This window comes from Phoca vitulina, unplaced genomic scaffold, assembly GCF_004348235.1.
Source record: "Phoca vitulina isolate PV1807 unplaced genomic scaffold, GSC_HSeal_1.0 scaffold5, whole genome shotgun sequence".
Lineage (NCBI taxonomy): Eukaryota > Metazoa > Chordata > Mammalia > Carnivora > Phocidae > Phoca > Phoca vitulina.
In genome coordinates this window covers 28122387-28145264 of record NW_022589708.1, presented here as the reverse complement: position 1 = coordinate 28145264, position 22878 = coordinate 28122387, and the positions used below count along the sequence as shown (strand labels likewise).

Sequence of the window (22878 nt, the reverse complement as noted above, 5' to 3'; positions counted from 1 at the left end):
ACCCGACCTCAGGTGTTCTAGGTATGCGTTCCCTTTCTCCTCCACTCTGGTCTCTGCGTAGTGTGACTGCGTACCCGCCTGTGCTTGCTCGAAACCCGTCCAATAGAAAAGATCTATCAAGGACGGTGATATTTTTTTTCCGTTCCCTTTGCCACCGCCCACTCCCGACAACCTAGGCAGTTCCCCGGACTTCTCTTACTTTTCCATCCCCTCCCACCCAGCCCAACCTCCCTTTCTTGCGACACGAATGGGACGCCTGAGGACCCAACGAGCATGCGCAACCATTCCGAGCATGCTCAGTAGCGCGCGCGGCGTTCTGGGGCTTCACTGCGCGGTGGCCGACGCGGAGGATTCCGCGGCTGCTGCGGGAGCGACAGGAAGTGAAGCGGCCCGGCCGGGCGACCGCGGCGGCAGAAACAGAGGCGGAAGGGGCGCTGCGGCAACGACGTCGGCGACGGGGGTGGACGAGGGGGTCGAGCACCGAGACGACTCGCCCGCTCGGAAGCCGGATCCCGAGCTGGGCAGGATGGATCACCACCAGCCAGGGACTGGCCGCTACCAGGTGGTGAGTTCCTGCGCCCCCGCCCCGGCCTCCTGAGCGCCCCGCCTCCCGCCGTCGACCAGGGAGTCCCCTTCTTCGGGCTAAAAACTGCCTAATTTATTTTTTTCCTTTACACCTCTCCTTGTGGAGCTTGCCGCTGACTCTTTCGAGACCCTTTGCTCTCGACCCAGGGCTCCTCCCACCTCCCCACCCCTCACCCGCACCCTATACCCCGCTGTAGGACACCCTCCGTCCTCCCTTTCCTAAAACTTATATTTGTTTTACTTCTCACTTTCTCGATCATTTCCTAATTCCCTGACCCAGTCACTTCTGAGACATTTCCAGTGGATTGTCTGCTGGAAATGGTGTTGAGTTCACATACCTGCTGGGAAGATGATCGCCGTCATAAATGGAGCGGGTTGGGGGCGGGGGGGGGGAGGAGGATATGTAAAGCACGATGTAGGGTGGGATGTGGATTCGGTGAAAAATGTGGGTTGAAAAATTGTGTAACTATAGAGAATAGTGGTGCTGATCTTGTGTCTCAGCTCTAGTTAACCTTGTCATTTTGTCCTTTTCCATTTTGTTAGTATTAAAAGTGACTATTCTTTTTTCCTATTCCGACTTTTTTGGGGGGAGGGGTAGGAGAGGAAATAGAAGTTTTACTAGAAAAAAATGCAAATCTTGTTTGAAGAATTATTTTTCATTAAATACAGGGTTTTCCAGTTCAACCACATAAGCCTTTGTATGTTAAAATGACTGAAAAGTGTTCCTCTCTATTTTTCAGTGTCAATTTTTCTAGCGTAGTTTTTCCTCTAGTATTAATTATGGTCCTGGCATTGGAGGTTTCTGTTGTAAACCCTCTTTAAAAAATGGACTCAGCAATAGTTGACTCTTCTGTTGTAACTAGGTAGCGAGTTACAATATAAACTTTCAGATGGTAATTAAGTTAAACCTTTTTACTAAGGAAGAGGAGGAAAACGTTAATATGTAGCATTGATGGTGCAATTAATAGTACTGTTTGTGAAATTTTACAAATGTAGATATAATAGAACAAATATGTATTTGCACATGTGAGCCTTAATTATGAACTAAGAATTTCTTTTAATAATTGCATTTTGACAAATATGAAGGCTACTGAAAGATGAAATCCCAATGTATGCAATTTTGCATTTTCCTAAGGTAAAAGCTCATGATGCTTTCATTTCATCTGCTTTACATCCTGTAAATCTTCAAATGATCTATGTTGAATTTTGTGAATATTTGTCCGTATTTTCAGAATGGTTTGGAAAATACTGCTGTCAGTATGGAAGGCATTTTTCAAGTTGTCAGTCTATACACTTTTGGTAGTTTTTTATTCTTAAAGGCATTCTTATTTTTGCAGATGTTAGCTAAAATAAAATTCAGTAGGTTAATATTGAATACTATTTCCAGTGGTTTTTTCTAATCTCTTTTCTTTCTTGATCCTATTTGTTTCTTTAATGGCATTAACTGATTTGAATTCTTTGGGGATTTTGCTTATCAGAATCAACCATGTTCTTATACACAAGTCACTACTCAAAACATTTTAATTGATATAGCTGTGCCTTAAAATAATTTGTTATATTGTCACATTTGCTTTCAGTAGTTAAGACGTGACTTAATTATTACTAAAAAAAAAAATTCCTAACACCAATATTTTGAAATTTACTCTCCCAGTTTTAAGATTTTTTTTCCTTTTTTCTACAACTTTCTTCATAATAAGTGGATATATCATATTTTATTTCATTTCCCCCCCCCCTCAATTGGAGATGTGTCCTACGTAGACTTTGAAATAGACTTTGATTGGGTGGAAGCATTCCTTCAGAGCAGAGGGCAAAAATTTGTTCTTTTAAAGTTACTGTTGGGTGGGGGGATGGGTTAGCCTGCTGATGGGTATTCAGGAGGGCACGTATTGCATGGAGCACTGGGTGTTATACGCAAACAATGAATCATGGAACACTACATCAAAAACTAATGATGTACTGTATGGTGACTAACATAACAACAAAAGATAAAAATTAAAAAAATAAAATCCATTAATTCCAGCTTTCTATATAAAAAAGAAGTTACTGTTCACTTTAAGTAGGTATGATATTAATGTGTTTTCTTTGTAGGGCAAGTGTTTGAGAATCTTAGCTTAGTTTAAATTTGGATGTTAATTCCTGTTGCTTTGTAATTACATAGTTATTTCCTTTGTCTAGTATAACTCTTGGTTTTGTTGAGAATGGCTTGGTGAATAACTCTATCTAGTTATTCCAAAGAAGCAGCTGAATAGGTGTCTCGTAGACTATTTGGCCAGGGACAGATCTGCAGCTCTGGTTTGTTTATACGATGAACACAACTGCTGTGTGGCTGTCTCTAGCTCAGATTTTTTGAAAACTCTGGAATGATTAATAGATCACTGAGCAGTAAACAATTTCAGTTGTTGAATGTTAAGAGATGACTAAGTAGGAGACAGGCAGATATACTTAGGGGTGAAATAGTATGTGATGATAATTTATCACTTAGTGATAGAGTTACAATTTAGCTTTTCCATATTGGAAAGCTGGCAGTGATGCGCAGGCCCAGCAGGATGACTCACTACCATTAACCAATGCACAGGTTTTATGTGGAAACTGGTTTTTCTGTGGTCTTTTCTTCCCTTCCCTTTCCTTGTTATACGGGGTCTGAATTTTGTTAGGTAAAACAATGTAGAGCTACAAAAAGCCTTAATTATTACCCTTCTAATTTCAGAAAAAGCTAGGTATGCTCTATAATTTCCTTGTGTTATGGGGAATTAAGTCTTGTTTGGTAAAAAATGAGCAATGTTGCCAAACTATGTAGTAGTTGATTTGGCTTGAAGCTGTTAGGCCACATTCTAACTTTGATGTTCTCTCTTTTAAAGGATTATGTACCTGAACCAAGCTGACTACTAAGGTTTCAAAGATAATTCTGTATACCAGTAAAGTTGGCTGTGTTGATTGTAGCAGTAGTTTCCCAAACTCTTTTCCAGAATGCTGATAATAGATTATCTTAGAAGATTTATGACTTACATTAGCATGTTAAAACATACTTGCATATTAAAACCATGAGAAATTCTGCAGTAGAGACAATGGTTTGGATTTGTTTGACCTAGCTCTTCCTAAGTTTTGATCACAGAATTTTGAAGAAAATTTTAAGATTAACATTTCCAAAATGTTAATTTTTCTGTGAACGTAATGAAGTATTCATACTGCAAAGGTCTAGGTACTTTGGTCTTATATCTGGAGAATTAGAGTTGTCCTTGATAAATCAGCTGGGAAGGAGATTGATTATTGATGGTTTAAAAAAAAAACACATTTTAAAGGCATCTGGGCTTGTATTTAGGTTGTGCTGTTTACAGTTTGTGGGCCCTTAGCTTATTTACTTAACATTTGAAGCCTCAGTTTCATCATATTTGTACCTACCTCATAAGGATTATTATGAGAATTATATGTTGTAATATATGTAAAAGATAAAATACCGAGGCCGTTACATGATAAATAATATTATGAATGACTTAAGGTATACAAACTATAAAGTATCATATATATTTCAGTTTTTGTTTGTGACCACTTTTGTGTCTCTTTTTTATATAGTAATATGAATATCATCTAGTTCTTTGTTGCTCATGTCAAGTACTGTGAAAAGTCTTAACATTTGATTTTACCATATTTATAGGCTAATAAGTTAGTTTTATTAATGTTTAATTGTTGCTAGTAGAAAACAGGAGATTGCCAGATCAGAAACACTAGCGTTATTACTCATAACACAGCAAGCTGCATGAACATCAGCATGTTTGTAGGTTTTCGTTACACCCAGTTCCCATGAAGGTGATGAGTCTAGATGGATGCATGTAGTGGGTCACAGTGGAGGAACTGAGGACCAAGGTTCCAGCACTTTTTTGGCAAGCAGCAAACATTGTAGCAGGCAACAAACAAGGTAGTTCACCTCTCCCTTGGAGTATAGTATGTGCTGTGGTAACCTTGACCTTCTTTGTTGCCTAGGTGACTTGTTACAAGAATCCACTCAGTATCAGGAAGTAGATAAGTTTTGCAGACTTTCACACTCAGCAAGAATATGCAGGGACAGTTAGGCCCACGACAGACTGTCTTACTCAATAGTACGTGTTCTGGATGAGATAATAGATGGGGATTTTTAGGTGTAGTCGTTTACTTTTGCTTTTCATGTTAAAGAAATACTGTGGTCTTTTATATTATGTTGCTCTCAAGTTTTTGCCTTCTTGGCCCACCTTTATTTCTTTGATCCTCACTTGTTTGTTTCCTTTGAATTTATCAGTATCCTTTTTCTGGTGTATATTCTTACCACACCACTTTTACATCATCGGAGTTGCTCATTGCTTAATCTGATAGGTATTTTTCTGTGTTCATCTTGCTTGATTTCTGTTATATTGACACTGGGAACTTACTTTCTCCTTGAATCTCCTTTTTCCTGATAAGAAGCTTTCTACTCTTCTCTGACTTCTCTTTGTGAACTCATTTTGTACTAACTATTTAAATGTTAATACTTTCTATGACATCGACTGTTGTAAGATCCTACTTACTACTTTCTTCCTTCTTCTAACCATCCTTCAGTGTGTCTTTTGCACTGTGTGGGTCATATTTGTAGAGCATAAATTTGTATATCATCCTTTTTATTGCTGAATAGTATTTCATTGTATAAACTGAATGAATACACTACAGTTTATTCATCCATTGCTCTTTTGATGGACATTTGGGTTGTTTCCAGTTTTTGGCTATTATGGATAAAGCTGGTAGGAATATTTTTGTACAAATCTTTTTTTTTAAATATCTTTTTTTTTTTTTTTAAGATTTTATTTATTTTGACAGAAAGAGAGAGTACAAGCAGGGGGAGCGGCAGGCAGAAGGAGAGGGAGAAGCAGGCTCCCTCAGCAGGGAGCCCGATGTGGGGCTCGATCCCAGGACCCCAGGATCATGACCTAAGCTGAAGGCAGCCACCTAACCAACTGAGCCACCCAGGCGCCCCTGTACAAATCTTTTTATCAACATATATTTTCATTTCTCTTGGGTGGAATTACTAGTAATAGGATAGGTGTATGTTTACTTTTATAAGAAACCACCAGACTTTTTACCAAGTAGTTGTACCATTTTACACTTTTACCAACAATGTATGAAATTTTGGTTGCTCCACCAACTTGCCAAATCTTGGTGTTGTCAGTCTTTTTAATTTTAGCCGTTCTGGTGGGCTTATTGGAATTTTGAAATCTAAATTTCTGTTTTTAACATACAAGTTCCTTGAATGGACCTTTCCATACCTGTACAGTGCAATATCTTAGCAGTTCCTCCTCTTAATTTTTATGCACTAACTGCTATTGTCCAGCAGGACCTACTTATTATTATTAGTTCTTCAGCCATGATGTATTCTTTCTTTCTTCTTTGATTTTACATATGTTTATTTCTCATCTGCAATTCTGTACCACACCCCTCTGGTTTGTTTGCCTGTTCTTAAATGTAAAAACTCCTACAAAACTATATTTGGAAGAGGGAGAGAGGGCGAGTTACTTGTATCTCATCTGCATCAAGGCAGAGAAAAGTTGAAAATCACAGTATTAGAGAACTTGTTATAATGAATTATGTTTTTGTGTGTCTTTCTACTTTCTAGACCTGGTGTATTTTGGAGGTGCTTCAGGGCTCAGGGTTCCTGTGAATGTCTGATTTTTATCTCAACTTTAGAATAGGTTTGAAACTTATAAATAATAACTGTAATTGAGGAAATTCACCCTCAAATCTATATTATACCAAGTTTCCACAGATCGAAGACTAGTATTATGTTATTGTGTGTTGCCAGGTTAATTTGTTTTTGAACAGAGCCCATATTAAAGTTTCTCTGGCTGTTTCTGTGCTTGTAGTGATATTAACTGTAAGTGTGTCACTGATTTGATTGATTGAGGGCAGCTCATTTTTTTTTTTTTTTAATTATACAAATGAACAAGAAACAGTGTTGGCGGGGATGTGGAGAAATACGAACCCTTGTACACTGTTGGTGGGTACAGCCACTGTGGAAAACAGTATGGAGGTTCCTCAGAAAGTTAAAAATAGAACTACTCTACAATTCAATAATTACACTACTGGGTATTTACCCCCAAAATACAAGAACACTAATTTAGAGAGATACATGCATCCCTATGCTTATTGCAGCATTATTTATAATAGCCAAATCATGGAAGCAGCTCAAGTGTCCAACCATAGATAAATGGATATAGAAGATGTGGGGTGGGTGTGTGTGTGTTTGTGTGTGTGTGTGTATACATACACATACATACATGCATATATATAAAATGGAATATTAGTCATAAAAAGAATGAAATATTACTATTTGTAATAACATGGATGGAATTAGAGAATATAGTGCTAAGCCAAAAAAGTCAGAGAAAGATAAATACCGTATGATTTCACACTCATATGTGGAATTTAAGAAACAAAACAAAAGAAAAAAGAGCGAGACAAATCAAGAAGCCGACTCTTAACTATAGAGAACAAACTGATAGTTTTAACAAGAAGGGAAGTGGTTGGGGGGATGGGTGAAATAGGTGAAGGGGATTAAGAGTACACTTATCATAATGAGCACTGAGTAGTGTATAGAATTGTTGAATCACTATATTGTACACCACCTGAAAGTAATATAACACTGTATGTTAACTGTGCAGGAGTTAAAATAAAAAGCTTAAAAAAACTTAATTAAAAAAATAAAGTACAGATGATATATTACATGAGCACACCTAATTGGTACTGAATCAAATGCTGGCCATCCCTTAGGCGTATTTGAGTAGTACATGATCTAGTAATAGTAAAAGATTTGTGCAGTAACAAGTGTGTTGGAATTATGTCATGAAAATACCACGTTATTGTTTATATGCTTATTTTATGTTTTGAGTGCCTCTTGTCAGATTTATGCTTAAGGTATGGGAACAGTTCTTGGATATCATGATTAACTATGAAACAGAGGTCCTGAAACTCATTTATTCAATATATAATAATTTATGAAGTATCTCTGTCTACGAAATTCTAAGTGCTGGTGAACAAGACAATAACCAAATGTCATATGGCTCATACTTTGGTGGAGGAGGGGTGCAGATAAATAAGTAAGCATAATTTCAGATAGTACTAGGTAGTTTTTTAAAAAATGAAGTAGGTTGTGGAATAAATAATACATTTTATCAATACTAAAATAGCAACAGAACAATAGTGACTTTGCATTATGTCAGGAATATGCTGAGAACTCTGCCAAGTGCTTTACACATATGAGCACATTTAATCCTTAGACCACTTCTGTGAAATAGATAATACCCTGATATCCTGATCCTCACTTTGCAGATGAGAAAAAAATGAGACATAAAGGGGTTAAATAATAGGCTTAGCTGTGATGGATCTGGCATTCAGATTTTGTTGTTACTGTTTTATATTGCTTTATAACAAACTACTCCATATGCGAGCATTTTATTATGTTTCATGATTCCATGGGTTGGCTCTGATCAATAAAGAGGTTCTTCTGCTCCATGTGATGATAGCTGGGGCTGCAGCTGTTTTGGGGCTTGTTTGGGTTGGAATGTCCAAGATAACTCATTCACTTGGCTAGCAGTTGATGCTGACTGTTGATTGGGAGCTCAACTGGCACTGTTGACTGGATCATTTCAGTGCTCCTCTGTGCTAAAGTTTAAAGCAGTCATAGGTTCAGCCCTGTTCGAAGGGAGAGGAAATAAACTCCATCTCTCAGTGAAGGAGAGGCATGCATATACATGCAGGTAAGAAATTGGTGGTGACCATCTTTGGAGATGTCACACCAGTTGGTTTGACCCCTCAGTTGATTGGAATCAGGATAATCAGAGAACTTCATCCATTCTGAAGGGTATGACAGTCAGGCTGAGGCTTGATTGAACTGTTCTACTTGATGAGTATTTCAAGTGTGATAGTGGCTTATGGTGAAAATTAGTTTGTTGGTGTAAGAATATGAAGAAAACTTTGTGGCTAGAGCAAGATGAAGGGCGTTGGCTCAGAGTGAAATGGGATAGACCATAGAAATTTTATGAATTTGGTAGAAGAATGGAATTTTCATTTACAACTTTGGTTTATAATTTTTGTTTTATGAAAGCAGTGAAGTCTAGCTACATAATTTGTAGGTCCCAGTGCCAAATGAAAATATGGGTTCCTGGCCTGGGGCAGGGAAGCCATTCTCCCCTTCCTATAGGTCTGCTTTCTCAACCCACAGCAGATGGACGACTCCCAAGGGATTGTATCCTCCGTGCCAGGACTTGCTCCATACCTGAATCAGCCACAGGAGGAAACCTTGCAGGTTTACCTGTGAATGTGTCACAGTGATGCCGGCCTGGGATGGGGGTGGCTGGTGCCTTGTTATACCCCTAGTTATGGGGCAAGGGTGGGGAGGTCAAGCAGAGCCAGAGGGTTCAACTGACTGAGAATCCTTCCCGGGGAGGCAGACTTCTTACGGCTATTTCTGAGCCTTGGCACATGCACTATTGTCTCATTGGGGTTTACTTATAAAACTCAGATTCAGAGATAAAATTATTAAAAATTTTAAGATGGTGACCATAGAGCATTAAACCCCAAGCATGGGGCCTTCCTGAGGCAGGGTTCTTAGTGACTACACTGGTCATGTGCTCATGAAGGTGGCCCTGAAAGTGGTCTTACTGTGGGGGGGGGTGGTGATGGTGGTGGTGATGATGGTGATGGTAGTGATGATGATCTAGACCAACTTCTTCTGTAAAGGGCCAGATAGTAAATATTTTAGGCTTCCCAGGCCATGTGGTCTGTGTCATAACTTCTCAAATCTGCTGTTGTAGTGCAAAAGTATCCATACTTAATATGTAAAGAGATTAATGTGGCTCAAAAACAGTGGGCTAGATTTGGCTTGCTGTAATTCACCCACCCCTGATATAGATGTTATGGTAATATACCTCAAACAGTCCAGAAGCTTGGGCCTGTTGCCAGATGCTTCTGACAAATTTTTTATTTCACCCAGTCTAGAAACAAACCCTTAGGACTGTGGTAAGGTTGTTTTGCATCATTTACTTCTACTTGGTAATCAGTCAACTGCCTAGTCTGTCACTAGAATTGGGGTAGAGATGAATGGGTAGTGGAATAGAGTATAAATTTTTTCTGTGAGAATGGCAAAGACAGACTTCTCATGTCTGGTAGAATCTTCATTCTGTTGGAGTGGTCACCTCATTGAGGCCCTCTTGGCTATCTTATTTAAAATAATTATATACCCTTTTCACAGTACACCCTAACCCCACTCTCTGTTTCAGTTTTTTCTGTAGTACTGATCACCAACTGATACTCTCAAGATTTGTGTAATTAATTCCTACCTCCTCCCTTCACCCCAGGTGTAAACTTCATGAGGACAGGGATTTTGTCTGTTTAGTTCATTGCTATATCTTTCAGTACCTGGCATATGGTAGGCATTTAGGGAGTATTTGTTAAAAATGAATGAATGAATGAATGTTGCTAGCTCAAGACCAACTTTGTACACTCAAAGTCTTGCTTATTTTATTCTGTTTTTATATTTGTTTTTTTCATTGCTACTGAGACTTGGGCTCTTGGTGGTGGTGATGGTGGTAGTTCTGTATCTGTATTACCTTCCAGTTTAATGTATATTGCTTAGTCTTTGTGTGTGTGTGTATGTATATAAATATATGTGTGTGTGTGATTGGCTCCTCCTGGAGTTGTTCAGTAAGTAACATGTGAAGCCATATGCTGCGGCCCTGCTTAGTATCTTCATTAATTGTGGAGTTGTGGGTACTCCTTTGATTTTCTCATCTGTTTTATATTGATTACTTAGCGACTGTTTTCTTTTTATTCTTTCTTTACTGTCAGACTTACATTCTAAAACATTGTCTCATTGTATATCTATTAATAATATTTTAGAATTTTATGTCTTTTATGTATGTAGGCCTGACTTCAGTTTAGATAACTATGGAATACATTCTGCTGACGTTTATTAAATGTAAATTTACTGACAAGATCCTTGTAATTAAGACTAGCCTACCTAGCATGTGAGTATAAATCATCCTATATCTGTGTTTTAACAACCATGTTGTTATGGTTTCTTCCAGTTTGATTACTTAGCTGGAATTAAGGTGTGGATAAAATTCTTGTTAGAGACATGCCGAATGCAAGTTGGGAAATGCTGCAATGGTCTAATATTTACTATCAGATTATTTCAAAGGTTTGACTTGCTTACTTTTAAGATTTGTTTGAACATGAACAATTTAATATTTTCGAAGTTTAGGAGTGTGCTGTGGTTTAGTTTGTCTATGATGTTTCTCCAGAATTACCCATTACATTGTGTAAAGAAATTGTACTGCTTGGCATCGGCTTTGAGAATCAGGAAATAAACTGGATGGTTTTACCTCTTTACTAATTTTGAGGTGCTTACGACTTGTAGACTTCAGATGTTGGATTGAAGAAGTCCAGCAGTGACAGTTTTTATAGAACATTTGTTCTCACTGAGAGCTTTCATTTATCAACGTGACTTTTTGTGTGATTTCCCCAAAAGAGGAAGGGTTTTGAAATAAATCTTGACCCTTTTTAAGTTTTTGTTTGTAACCTTTAGAGAACAACATGAGCCTTTGCTTACCTCCCCTCTGCTTGGTTTGTTATTGCCCTGCACACGAGCCAAATTTTGAACTATATTACTTTTGTTCTCCTGCTCTGCCCCTCTCTAACCACCACTCTGAACCATGCTTTCTGGCCTTTTGGCATTTGAACAAATTGTTCCCCTTTTTCCTTTTCTCCCTCCTTCCTCCAGGATTAATTTCTATTCTTTATTCAGATCTGTTTAGATGTTCTTTCCTCCAGAAAATCTTCCTTCACCCTTTGCTTTCCCCCCTTCATTTCCCCCTTTAACTACCAAGTTCTGTGTGTTCTTTAACACTGTGCACTGATCCCTGTCATTTTTTAAAAAGATATTTATTTATTTGAGAGAGAGAGAGAGAGAGCACTAGCGGGGGGAAGGGGGGAAGTAGGAGCAGAGGCAGAGGGATAAGCAGACTCTCCGCTGAGCATGGAACCTGATGTGGAGCTCGATCCTGGGACTCTGGGATCATGACCTGAGCCAAAGGCAGACGCTTAACCAACTGAGCCACCCAGGTGCCCTGCACTTATCCCTATTATAGTTTTTATTCCATGGTATGTATTTTGTAAACTCAGTGGGAAGTAGAGCTTAGATTTCTCTTGTTTATAATAGTATATAGCATAGGGGCGCCTGGGTGGTTCAGTCGTTAAGCGTCTGCCTTTGGCTCAGGTCATGATCCCAGGGCCCTGGGATCGAGTCCCACATCAGGCTCCCTGCTCTGCGGGAAGCCTGCTTCTCCCTTTCCCACTCCCCCTGCTTGTGTTCCCTCTCTCACTGTGTCTCTCTCTGTCAAATAAATAAATAAAATCTTAAAAAAAAATAGTATATAGCATAGTTCTCGGCAATCATAGGTGCATAGTACATACTTATTGAAGAAATAGGTGAAAGTCTTTCTGAATGACTTCAAGTGTATACATGAGATTACTGGTGTATTATCTTTTATTTATGAAATGAACAGTTTTGCAGAGTTATGTTAAAACAACAACAATGTATTGCCCAGCCTATACAATGATATTCTTGATGTCTATAGTTAGGGTAGATATTTTCTTTTTAGAATAGTGCTGAGGGGTCATTTAGATGAATTCTGCTGCTTTTACATAATTCCTCATCTGACTGATGGCTTGTATTTGCAAAATAGTTAACTATGGTTAGGTTATTTGGTCTACCTATGGAAAGAAGGAAAATAAACTGTTTCCAGGCATGTAAGTTACTTAGTGATCATTTTCTTCAACCTGCTCATTTTAGAGAAGATTGACTCATTTTCTTCAACCTGCTCATTTTAGAGAAGATTGACTGAGGGAGGGTCTGGTCGAGGTTATGCAGCAAAGCTTGGAGGACAATTTTACTTTATTACTTGCAAACATATCAGTTAAGTTAAAATGTTACATATTATATATTATTATATATAATATATTATTATTAAAATAAAATGATGAGAAACATGAGTCTCCTTTTGTCTTCCTAGCCTTTCTCCTCAAAAGAAAACAATCTCTTTTAGCTGCTTTAACTCTTGTGTTTTTAACATATATGTATATTCATTTATTTGTTGATTTATTAATCTTACAGTTGACCTTTGGACAATGTGAGGGTTAGGGGTGCTGCCTGCTTCCCCCACCCCTCGCCAGTCCAAAATCCGAGTATAACTTGACTCCCCCAAGATTTAGCCTACTGCTGACTAGAAGCCTTATTGATAACAAACAGTTGATTAACACATATTTTGCATATGTATTATATACTGTATTCTTACAATAAAGTAAGCTAGAGAAAAGAAAACTATACTGAAAATACAGTTACAGTACTGTACAGTATCAGAAATAAATCCATATGTAAGTGGACCCACACAGTTCAAACCCGTGTTGTTCAGAGGTCAGCTCTACCTTGTTTTCTTACATGTCCCCTTTCTCCTCCCAGATCGTGATCTTTGTAGTCTCACCTCTGGGGTTCAAATTTTGGCTCCTCACTTAAAGCACTGTAACCTTGGGCCAGTTACTTCACCTCTCTATGCCATTGCTTCCTCATCTATAAAGTAAGGATAGAACAGATATAGGACCTACTTCATAGAATTATTGTGAGGATTAAATGTATGAAAGGCACCTAATTTTTAGCTAAATCAGTAATTAGTATTTACATTTTATGACATGAAAATACTGTTCACTACTGAGTCAGGTGGTGTAATTTCTATAACTTTTAGAATTTTTAATGGAGTTGCCTAGTTTTTATTTCTTTATTTTTTCTCTGTATCTTTGTTAATTCTTTGCATATCCTGTGATGATTTTTAAAATTTGCTTTTCAGCTGTATTCTTTGTATGGTCAAAAATTATTCGTTCCTTTATTTTGTTCTTTGAAGATGAATGTTTTTAGAGCCCTTCTCCTCCTGTTTCCATCTGTATGTACTGTTTGTTCTCTAGGCCTGGTACAGAGCTATCATACTGAGACTTTTTTCTTCAACACTTTGTTGGATCCTCTGTTTCTTGAATTCTAAGTCTTACTCTGATTTTGGTTTACTCTCTTATTTTAGTGGGACATGTTTTCTAGTAGGTTCCTAGGAAGAGATGCCTAGAGGTAAAATTCACTCAAAAATTTTGTTTTGTTTTCTGTTTACGTAAGATTCTTTCTCTGTCATTTTCATTGATTTCAAGGTAATTTTGCTTTACTTCCTGGAACATAGTTATAATTGCTGCTTTAAAATCCCTGCATGGGAACTATAATCTGAGTCATCTTGGAATTGGCATCTCTTGATTGCCTTTTCCCCAGAGAATGATTTATATTTTCTAGTATTTTTTATTTCTAGTAATTTTGGATTTTATCCTGGATCTTCTGAGTTTTGCTGTGCTCCTCTGGAGAATATAGATGTTTTGTTTTAGAGGCAATCAACTCAGCTTTAGATTTTAAGTACTGTTTCACACTCTGTGTGCTGTGCATTTGAATTATATTCAAATATAATATTAATTCCTTAGGCCTTTACTAATCTATTTTGGGTCAGTCTTACACATGCATGATTCCAGAGTTAGTGATTTCTCCTCACTTTCTGGCTGGTGGGCTCCATTTCATGCTTCCCTTGCTAGAAATAGCGGGATTTCTATTGGGTTTTTGTAGCTCAGGCCATGGTGCTTTTCCACAACTGTGGTTCTGCCTCAGAGCCAAGCTGCAAAAAGAAAGGTGGGGGGTGGGGGGAATTTCTGCAGGTTGCTTCCTCAAGTTTTAACTTCCCTCCACATCCCTCTTTTTTTAAATGTTCAGATTGCTCAGACAGTTGGGTTGTTTTGTATGTTGTCCCAAGTTTATAGTTGGGATCAATGGGAGGCTTGTGCTGTTGGGACCTGTACTGCCATGCTGGAACTAGACCCCACTGTAGATTCTTGAGATTTTTGTGTTTCTACTTCCTACATTAACTTTCTTCCTAATATTTTTGTTTTGTTTTTCTTTCATGTTGGAGGTTTTCTCTAAATTTGGGTGCTCCTTCTCTGCCTATTTGTATTTTATAAGCTGTGTTTATGTGTTCTTGACTTATTAATTGGTGGGCTTCAGTGTTGTTATTTTTTGGTGAACCAACCAAGAAATAACAAAGGTCAGTGTCTGCAGTTTAGTTAGGAAGCTATGGCAGTAGTTGAGCTAAGAGGGAGTGGTGGCTTGGATTAGAGTAGTGGCATCGAAGGGAAGTAGATGGGTGGATTCAAAGATGTGTGGAGTGTGTATGTGTACTCCAGTCAGCATTAAAAGTACTGTACTCATAAAGGTCATTTTGTGGGAGAGTAGATTACTACCCGTGATTTTTTATTGGCAGCATCTTGAAATAGAAAGAGCCTGAGTTTGGAGACAGTACAACCTGTATTTGAATCTTGACTTTGCTTCTAACTAGGTGTGTCAATTCAGTTACTTAAAGTTTGTTCCACCATACTCATCATACCCAACTATACTCAGAGGGTTATGGTAGAGACTAAAGTCGATGATATATGTAAAGTGCCTTTGTTTTGTTTTTTAAAACAACACTTACATGGGGTTTTTACTATGTCAGCCATTATTCTAAGTATTTACTGATGTTAATTTTTGTAATCCTTAGAAAAACCCTATGAGTAAGTATTTCCTGTTTTAGATGATACAGCTGAAGCCCAGACAGGTCACAGAGTTGATTAGTGCCGAAGCCTAGATTTAAATCTAGAAAAATTGATTCCAACCCTCATTACTTAAACCCAGTATGCTTCTGATTCTTAGCCCAATGCAGGTGATTGAAGATAGGCTCAGAATCAGAACTATTTGTGCTAGTATTTTATTTCATTTATCTGTATATATGCCTACACAGTGCTTCTCACTGACCCAGTTAAAAGCAAAATTACTGTATAATGAAATACTTTCAAGCCTTTATCAGTGTTTTAGTTATGCTAACTAAAGATTAGCAAAATGCAGTCTTTCAGAAAGTAAAGCATTTAGATTACCAGATTCTCCCCCCCCCCAGAAGTATTTGGTAATTTTTTTTTATTATGTGTGTTGAGGTTTGCTGACAATTGGAATTTGACTATCATAGGGAACCACCTACTCAGTTTCTTTCTGGAAAGTAATTTTGCTCTGTTTTTTTCTCTCTGGAAAGTACTTTTGCTCAAGTTATAACATGTTTTTGTCTTGTACATCTTTGCTCCTAGTGCAAATCAATATGGTAACGGAATTCATGTGTGTAAATTTTTATTAGAAAATGCCAGTCATGTCAAGTTGTGTGGAAAAACAGTGTAATTGTGTTTCTGTATTGACCAATTTTTAGAAATGTGACGGTATAGTGATCTCTATAATATGAGGATATTATTGTTTATACGGGAATAAGGAAATACATAGGGTGAATCAGTATAGGAGTACATGATTGCTAACTTTTTTGAAAGGAACAGAGAGAGAACATGTGTGTGTTTGGCTTTTGATATTATGAAGTTATTGAGATTATGTATTTAGATTTATTAGCCAACTTTTGAGGGTTTGCTTTGGCATATAACACTGATGGATGAGTCCTTCAACTTTTGCCTGCAGTGGCATCTTGGCATTTGCTGTGCTTCCTGGATGAATCATTAATAGCTTGTCTCTGTAATTGATATTACTGTACTTAGTTTTGCTTGAGGATTCTGTTTGTAGCTTCTCTGTGTTTATTGAGGGAAAATTGAAGTTTCAGGCCTGGGTCCTTCCTGGTCTTGGCTCTTTGGTTTACCTGTGATAGAATATGCAGACTTTTATTTTCCTTTATTCCCTCTGTTGCAGCCCTAGTCCTACTGTATCATGGCCTCACCTCAGAGCTCCTTGTTGTTAGAAGCTAGAAGTTCTGGGGATTGATGGGTTGGGATTTATACCCATTTCTTGCACCCAGTATAGTACCTAGAACATACTAGGCACTTAGTAAATGTTAGTTGAGCAACTGTTGGGTAACTGACTACTGAATGGAAATGAATGATTCACAGAAAGAAGATGAGGTTCAAAACCCAGTCAGGATTATGCAGCTAGGAGGTGGTAGATACCTTGAATTTTTATCTTCTGGCATCAGATTATCTTCTTTTCTAGTTTATTCATTTAGCAGCTACCCAATCATCTAAGAGAATGTAAAATCAGAAAGATGGTACACCATGCTAATTTTTAAAATGACAAATGAATGCTTGTAATAGTAACTTTAACACTATTACAGGGGGTTAGTTGCCTTATCCCCTTGCAAATGAAACTAAATCATACCAATTACACTCTCCAGCTTCAATCCAGTCTATGTGTTAGATGCAGTCTCCACAGCTCCTGATTCAGTTTTAGCTAAGACTCTTTAAAGTTGGCAGATTAAAATAAGGACCCCTACAAAAGAAACAAAATGAATAGTCAGAGGTAGGAGGAAAACCAGAAGGAAATAGTTCTCTGGAGGCTAAAGAAAAACCAATTAGAAGTACACTCAATTGTGTTGAATGTATTAAAGATTTTCTTATAATGAGGACTGAAAAAAAGACTTTTGGATTTAACAATTAGGTAGGTGTTCTTAGCAAGAGTTCTTTGAGTGAAAGCCAGTTGGTAATAGATTGAGAGGAAATGAGAATTAAAAGTGTGCAGAATAAGAATAGATCTCTCTCTCTGTCTCTCTCTCTTTTTTAGGATGTTTGTCACTGAAGGAAAGAAAGGAGAGATGGAAATAGTTCAAAAAGCACAAGAGGGAAAAAAAACCCTTTATTTTTAGCGGATGGCAGTTTTTCTCTTTTTTTAAGTATGGCATGAATAGAATATCCATGTGGGTAGAGAAAAAGAAATTAGTGGAGAAAGGAAGGAGAGACATAATTTAAAGCAAAAACGATTCTTTGGGAGGCAGGATCTTCTCTGTACAGTTATCTGGCATTTAGGAGCAAAGAGTGTATGTTAGGATGGATGCCATAATGCTAAATATAGAGATGCAGGGGAGAGAAGTTGAAGGAATTTTTGCTTGAAAACCTGTTTTCCTCTGTGAAGTAGGAAGCTCCAAGATTGGAAGTAGGGAATAGATTGGCAGAGCTGAAACACCTGCCATGGTGAGGACTCGTTCTGACGGCCCTGCTGGGATCAGAAACTAAATTGTAGTGGCACAATTGTGTGATTTGTTTTCCTCTCTCTACCAGGAGAAGAGCAGTTAGACTCATTCCAAATTGGCTCTCAATAGGGTAGATGTATCAGAGGATATAGGAACTAGGAAATTGAGTGTGAGTGTCATGCAAGTTTTTCACTTTATAATCCTGGCTATGTACGATAGAAAGTGAAACCAGATGGTAGTGAATGGAGGCCCCAAAGAATAGATTTAGTGGAAGTTAAGGGAAAGAGAAGGGTAAAGGCCAGGAGGTTGTGAGCACGTACTAAGATGTAGAAAGCTATCTTTTTTAGTAGAAGAGGAATAGATGAATATCATCAGGTCAGGAAGGTAGTGAACTGAGGTTGTCTCTGGAACACTCAACTCTGAATATTATTACTTCCTGTTTTATAGCTTAGGTGTTAAGTTGGTTTAGTGATCCTGTAATATAGTAGGATTTAAGGCAGGGGGGATGATATTGGTGGTAGAGAGCTGGCTTGTAAGTTTTACTGACTGGGGAATGATTTTTGACCCTTGTAAATAGTAATAACGGGATGTGAGTGCGTCTGACAAGCTGTATAGACAGTGTGAATTTTAAGAGAGCCTCTTGATCTAGAATTGGCATCATCTAAGAAAACTTTACTTGTCTTCTTGTTCCCAGATAAGGGGGAGCTGTGGGAGGATTAACACTTTTGTTTGAGAGGTCTTTGAGGGATATAATACCATTCCAGGGAAAGTTGGATTTTGATTGAATATAGAGAAATCATTTTGTAAAGTGACTGAAGGTGTAGAGGTTTTTCATGATCTACAGGATTTCTAAGAGTGGATTGGAAATTGTTAGAAGCTGGATTGTAGAGTTTAAGTCTGTTGGTTTTTATATAATATGTTCTATTGTCTTATTATATAGCATTTTGTTTTTTTAAATATTTTAATTTTCTATAAGTTAGAAAACTTGACACTGCAAAATTTCTCAAAGATACTGAAAGAAAAAAATTTTTATTTTAAAATAAAATAAGAATTATTTTATTTTAAAGTAATTTTAGACTTACAGAAAAGTGTGGAAAAATATTGCAACGAATTCCTGTATACCATTTACCCAGTTTTCTCAAATTTTGACATTATATTTGCTTTGTGATAATCTCTTTATATGTATGTACACATACAAACATATACTGTTTTTTTCCTGAAACATTTGAAAGTAAATAGCAGACATGCTGTTCGTTTACGTCTAAATGTCTCAGTGTATATTTTCTAAAAACAAAATCATTCTCTTATAAACTACAATGCAAATTATTGAAATAAGTAATAGTGGTATAATAATATAAACTGTAAACAAAGTTCACCAGTTTTCCAAAGATCTTTTAGAGCAAAAGAAAATACATTTTTTTTTTTTTAAAGATTTTATTTATTTATTTGACAGAGACATAGCGAGAGAGGGAACACAAGCAAGGGGAATCGGAGAGGGAGAAGCAGGCTTCCCGCTGAGCAGGGAGCCCGATGCGGGGCTCGATCCCAGGACCCTGGGATCATGACCTGAGCCGAAGGCAGACGCTTAACGACTGAGCCACCCAGGCGCCCCAAGAAAATACATTTTTTACAATATCAGGATTAGTTCTTTAGATTAAATATTGTGCTTAGTTATTGTGTCTGTTAGTCTCTTCTAATCTGGAACGGTTCTCTAATCTTTTTAGTCTTTCATGACAGTGTTTTGGAAAGATTCGCATTGGCTGTTTTGTGGTATACCCCACAAATGTCCATTTTTTTTTTTTTTAAAGATTTTATTTATTTATTTGAGAGAGAGAGAATGAGAGAGAGAAAGCACATGAGAGGGGGGAGGGTCAGAGGGAGAAGCACACTCCCCGCCGAGCAGGGAGCCCGATGTGGGACTCGATGCAGGGACTCCAGGATCATGACCTGAGCTGAAGGCAGTCGCTTAACCAACTGAGCCACCCAGGCGCCCCTCCATTTTTTTTTTCTAATTATACTTTTTACCCATTGGCTTTAGAATTTATTGGTTATTAATTGCCTGAAAAATAGTTATAACTGTGGTAGTTGTCAAATGGTGATTTCCTAATTCTGTCATTTCTTCTACATTTATTTAGAATTCTATAAAGAAACATTTTCCTTTCCTCCAATTTATTTATTTATTTATATCAGTATGAATTAATGGGATTCTTATTTTATTCTCCTGGTTATAATCCGATGCTGTTATCATTTATTATGAGGCTCAGCTCATCCCAGATTTGACCAGTGGGTGCCTCTTGTATCGCCTTCTATGTCCTTTAATATGTCCCCATCATGTTTGTACTTTCCTACCATATAGCATCTAGATAATGTGAAGTATCTGATTTCTAGAGTTTGGTTTGGATTGAGGAAGTACTGTTTACACTTACACATAGGGCTGTAATGGAAGCAGACTGACCAACACAACATTATTGCCACAGTATCTTACTACTGCTGTACTGGGTGCTTAATGAGCATTTTCTCATGGAGTTGTTTGTGGAAAGTTTGCAGAGTCCTTTATCAGCTGGGTTGTTGAATAACAGTTGGAACATCGGTGGCATGTTGCTGACAATGTTAGTGTGCCATCCTTACAACTGGAGTACTAAGGAGTAGATACTATTACTGTGAAAACAGAATGCCTTTGTAGATTATGTAGATGAATATGTAATGTGATTAGCAAAGGCAAAACGACACCATGAAGAAAACTCTGTTAGATGAAGAAGAGACAAAAAAAAAAGCCCTTATGAGTCATTTTGACCTTTAAAATGGGTTTCATTAGAAAATCATCACACTAAAATGGATACATGTTGATATTTATTTAGTACTGTTAACTGATTGATAGAAAATAACAAACATCATCATATCAGGGTTTATGTGCCTGACTTTCTTTTCTTGTAAAGATAATGGTTATAAAAGGTTATTGAATGGATGTAGAGTCTGTGGTGATTTTTTTCTTTCAGTATCTTTGAGAAATTTTGCAGTGTCAAGTTTTCTAACTTATAGAAACTTACTCCTTTAGGCATAGATGGAAATCTCTTTAATGTATCACATTGTGTCTTACATTAAGAACAAAAAAGAATGTTTCTTACTTTCATGTCAGTTCTAGAGAACTTAGAAAAAATGGAAAAGTAAAAAAGAAACAAAAAATATGGAGTTTGCAAGCACTCATGCTGCCAATTTTGTAAGCTGTCATTTTGAAACTTTTTCTTACCTAAGAATAGAATAATTTATGATTTAGCAGACACACAATTTTGTTACTTTTTTTTTTTTTTTTTAAGATTTTATTTATTCATTTGACAGAGAGAGAAACAGCGAGAGAGGGAACACAAGCAGGGGGAGTGGGAGAGGGAGAAGCAGGCTTCCCGCTGAGCAGGGAGCCCAATGCAGGGCTCGATCCCAGGACCCCGGGATCATGACCTGAGCTGAAGGCAGACGCCTAACCAACTGAGCCACCCAGGTGCCCTGTTACTTCTTTAATACAATATCATGATCATTTCCTTATGTCATTAAGTATCCTGTTAGAAACACCATCTTAAATGGCTGCATAGTGTTCCATTGTATTGATACTGTGTGTTTATATTATTTTGGACGACTAGATTGTTTACAGTTCTCTGTTATCATAAAACTGTGATGACCAGCTTTATAAAGAATCCTGTTTTAAGTTTCTGGTTAGTTTGTTTGGGTGTAGTCTTTTTTTTTTTAAGATTTTATTTATTTGACAGAGAGAGACACAGCGAGAGAGGGAACACAAGCCAGGGGGACTGGGAGAGGGAGAAGCAGGCTTCCCGCTGAGCAGGGAGCCCGATGCGGGGCTCGATCCCAGGACCCTGGGATTATGACCTGAGCTGAAGGCAGACGCTTAATGACTGAGCCAGCCAGGCGCCTCTGTTTGGGTGTAGTCTTAAATGTGTTTTTGTAATGACCTTTTTAATTTTTATAAAAAGTGATATATACTTATTTTTAAAAATACAGACAGTATAAATACAAAGAAAGAAGCAATCTAGGCATTCATAACTTACCAACCAGAAATAGGTTAGCACCTAACATAATTTCATTTGTGCTTATAGAAAGGAAGAATGTTATAAAAACAGGATAATGCTATTTATGCTGTTTTAAAAAATGAAAACAAGAAATATGATTTTGTTTGAATTTAATACCAAGGAAAAACATCTTAAAGAACTGTTAAATTCTAGATAAAGGTTTCTTTAACAGAGCCTATTAGGTTATGTAAGATTTCACTAAAATAAAAAATACAAAAACCAGTAGGAACTTGGTAATTTAAAAAACGGTATGTTTTAATTTAAATTTTAATTTAATTTAAAATTAAAACATAATTTTAGATTTTAGAGAGTAAATCCCTGCTGTGATAGATGAGGTGAGTGATTACTTTCATCTCTTTTCCCCGTTTCCTGATTTTTATGTTGCGGATATTTTTACTTTTTCAGGGTGTGTGTTTCCTTTCTGTTTGCCAGCAGCTATTTAGTCTTTAGCTCTATATTTAGCATTAGTTCTGTATTTAATAGGATTCAGTGCTAGCCACCATATCTTTTCTTTTTCTTTGATTCATTTCTGATTGTCAGGTTTTCATTATGAAGTAATTTTTTTTTTCAAGGAGTCATGGGTGTTGTAAATTATACATGGAAGACGGCTAGCTCAACTTTTTTTTAAAATGTAAACATTAAAATTATGAAACATTTCAAATATAAAGAAAAGTACAGAAAATAATGTAAAAGATAGTTTTATATCCACTGTGGAGATAATGGCAAATGGAGATAATAGCATTTTGCCATATGTGTTTCAGGTTTTGAATATTTTTTTTCCTTTACTTTTTTTAAAAGAAAGATAATTTTAAAGCCTTACATTCATGCCCCTCCCTTTTTCCTCATACGCTTTTTTTTTTTTTAAGATTTTATTTATTTGACAGAGAGACACACAGTGAGAGAGGGAACACAAGCAGGGGGGATGGAGAGGGAGAAGCAGGCTTCCTGCTGAGCAGGGAGCCCGATGCGGGGATCGATGCCAGGGCCTGGAATCATGACCTGAGCCGAAGGCAGACACTTAATGACAGAGCCTCCCAGGCGCCCCCTTGTACGCTATCTTGAAGTTGATTTATATAATTTTTGTGAATGTTTTTACTACATAAAATACT

The 22878-nt window shown here is 37.3% G+C and overlaps 1 protein-coding gene across 1 annotated transcript in view; it reads left to right on the top strand.

Moving 5' to 3' along the window:
• The first annotated feature begins 245 nt into the window (after positions 1-245).
• Positions 246-22878, top strand: part of NDFIP2 (Nedd4 family interacting protein 2) — a 69293-nt gene continuing 46660 nt past the window's right edge. The window contains exon 1 of the mRNA XM_032402791.1: positions 246-565. Coding sequence (XP_032258682.1) covers positions 248-565 — 318 coding nt within the window. The 5' untranslated portion in view covers positions 246-247. The remainder of the gene's footprint in view (positions 566-22878) is intronic.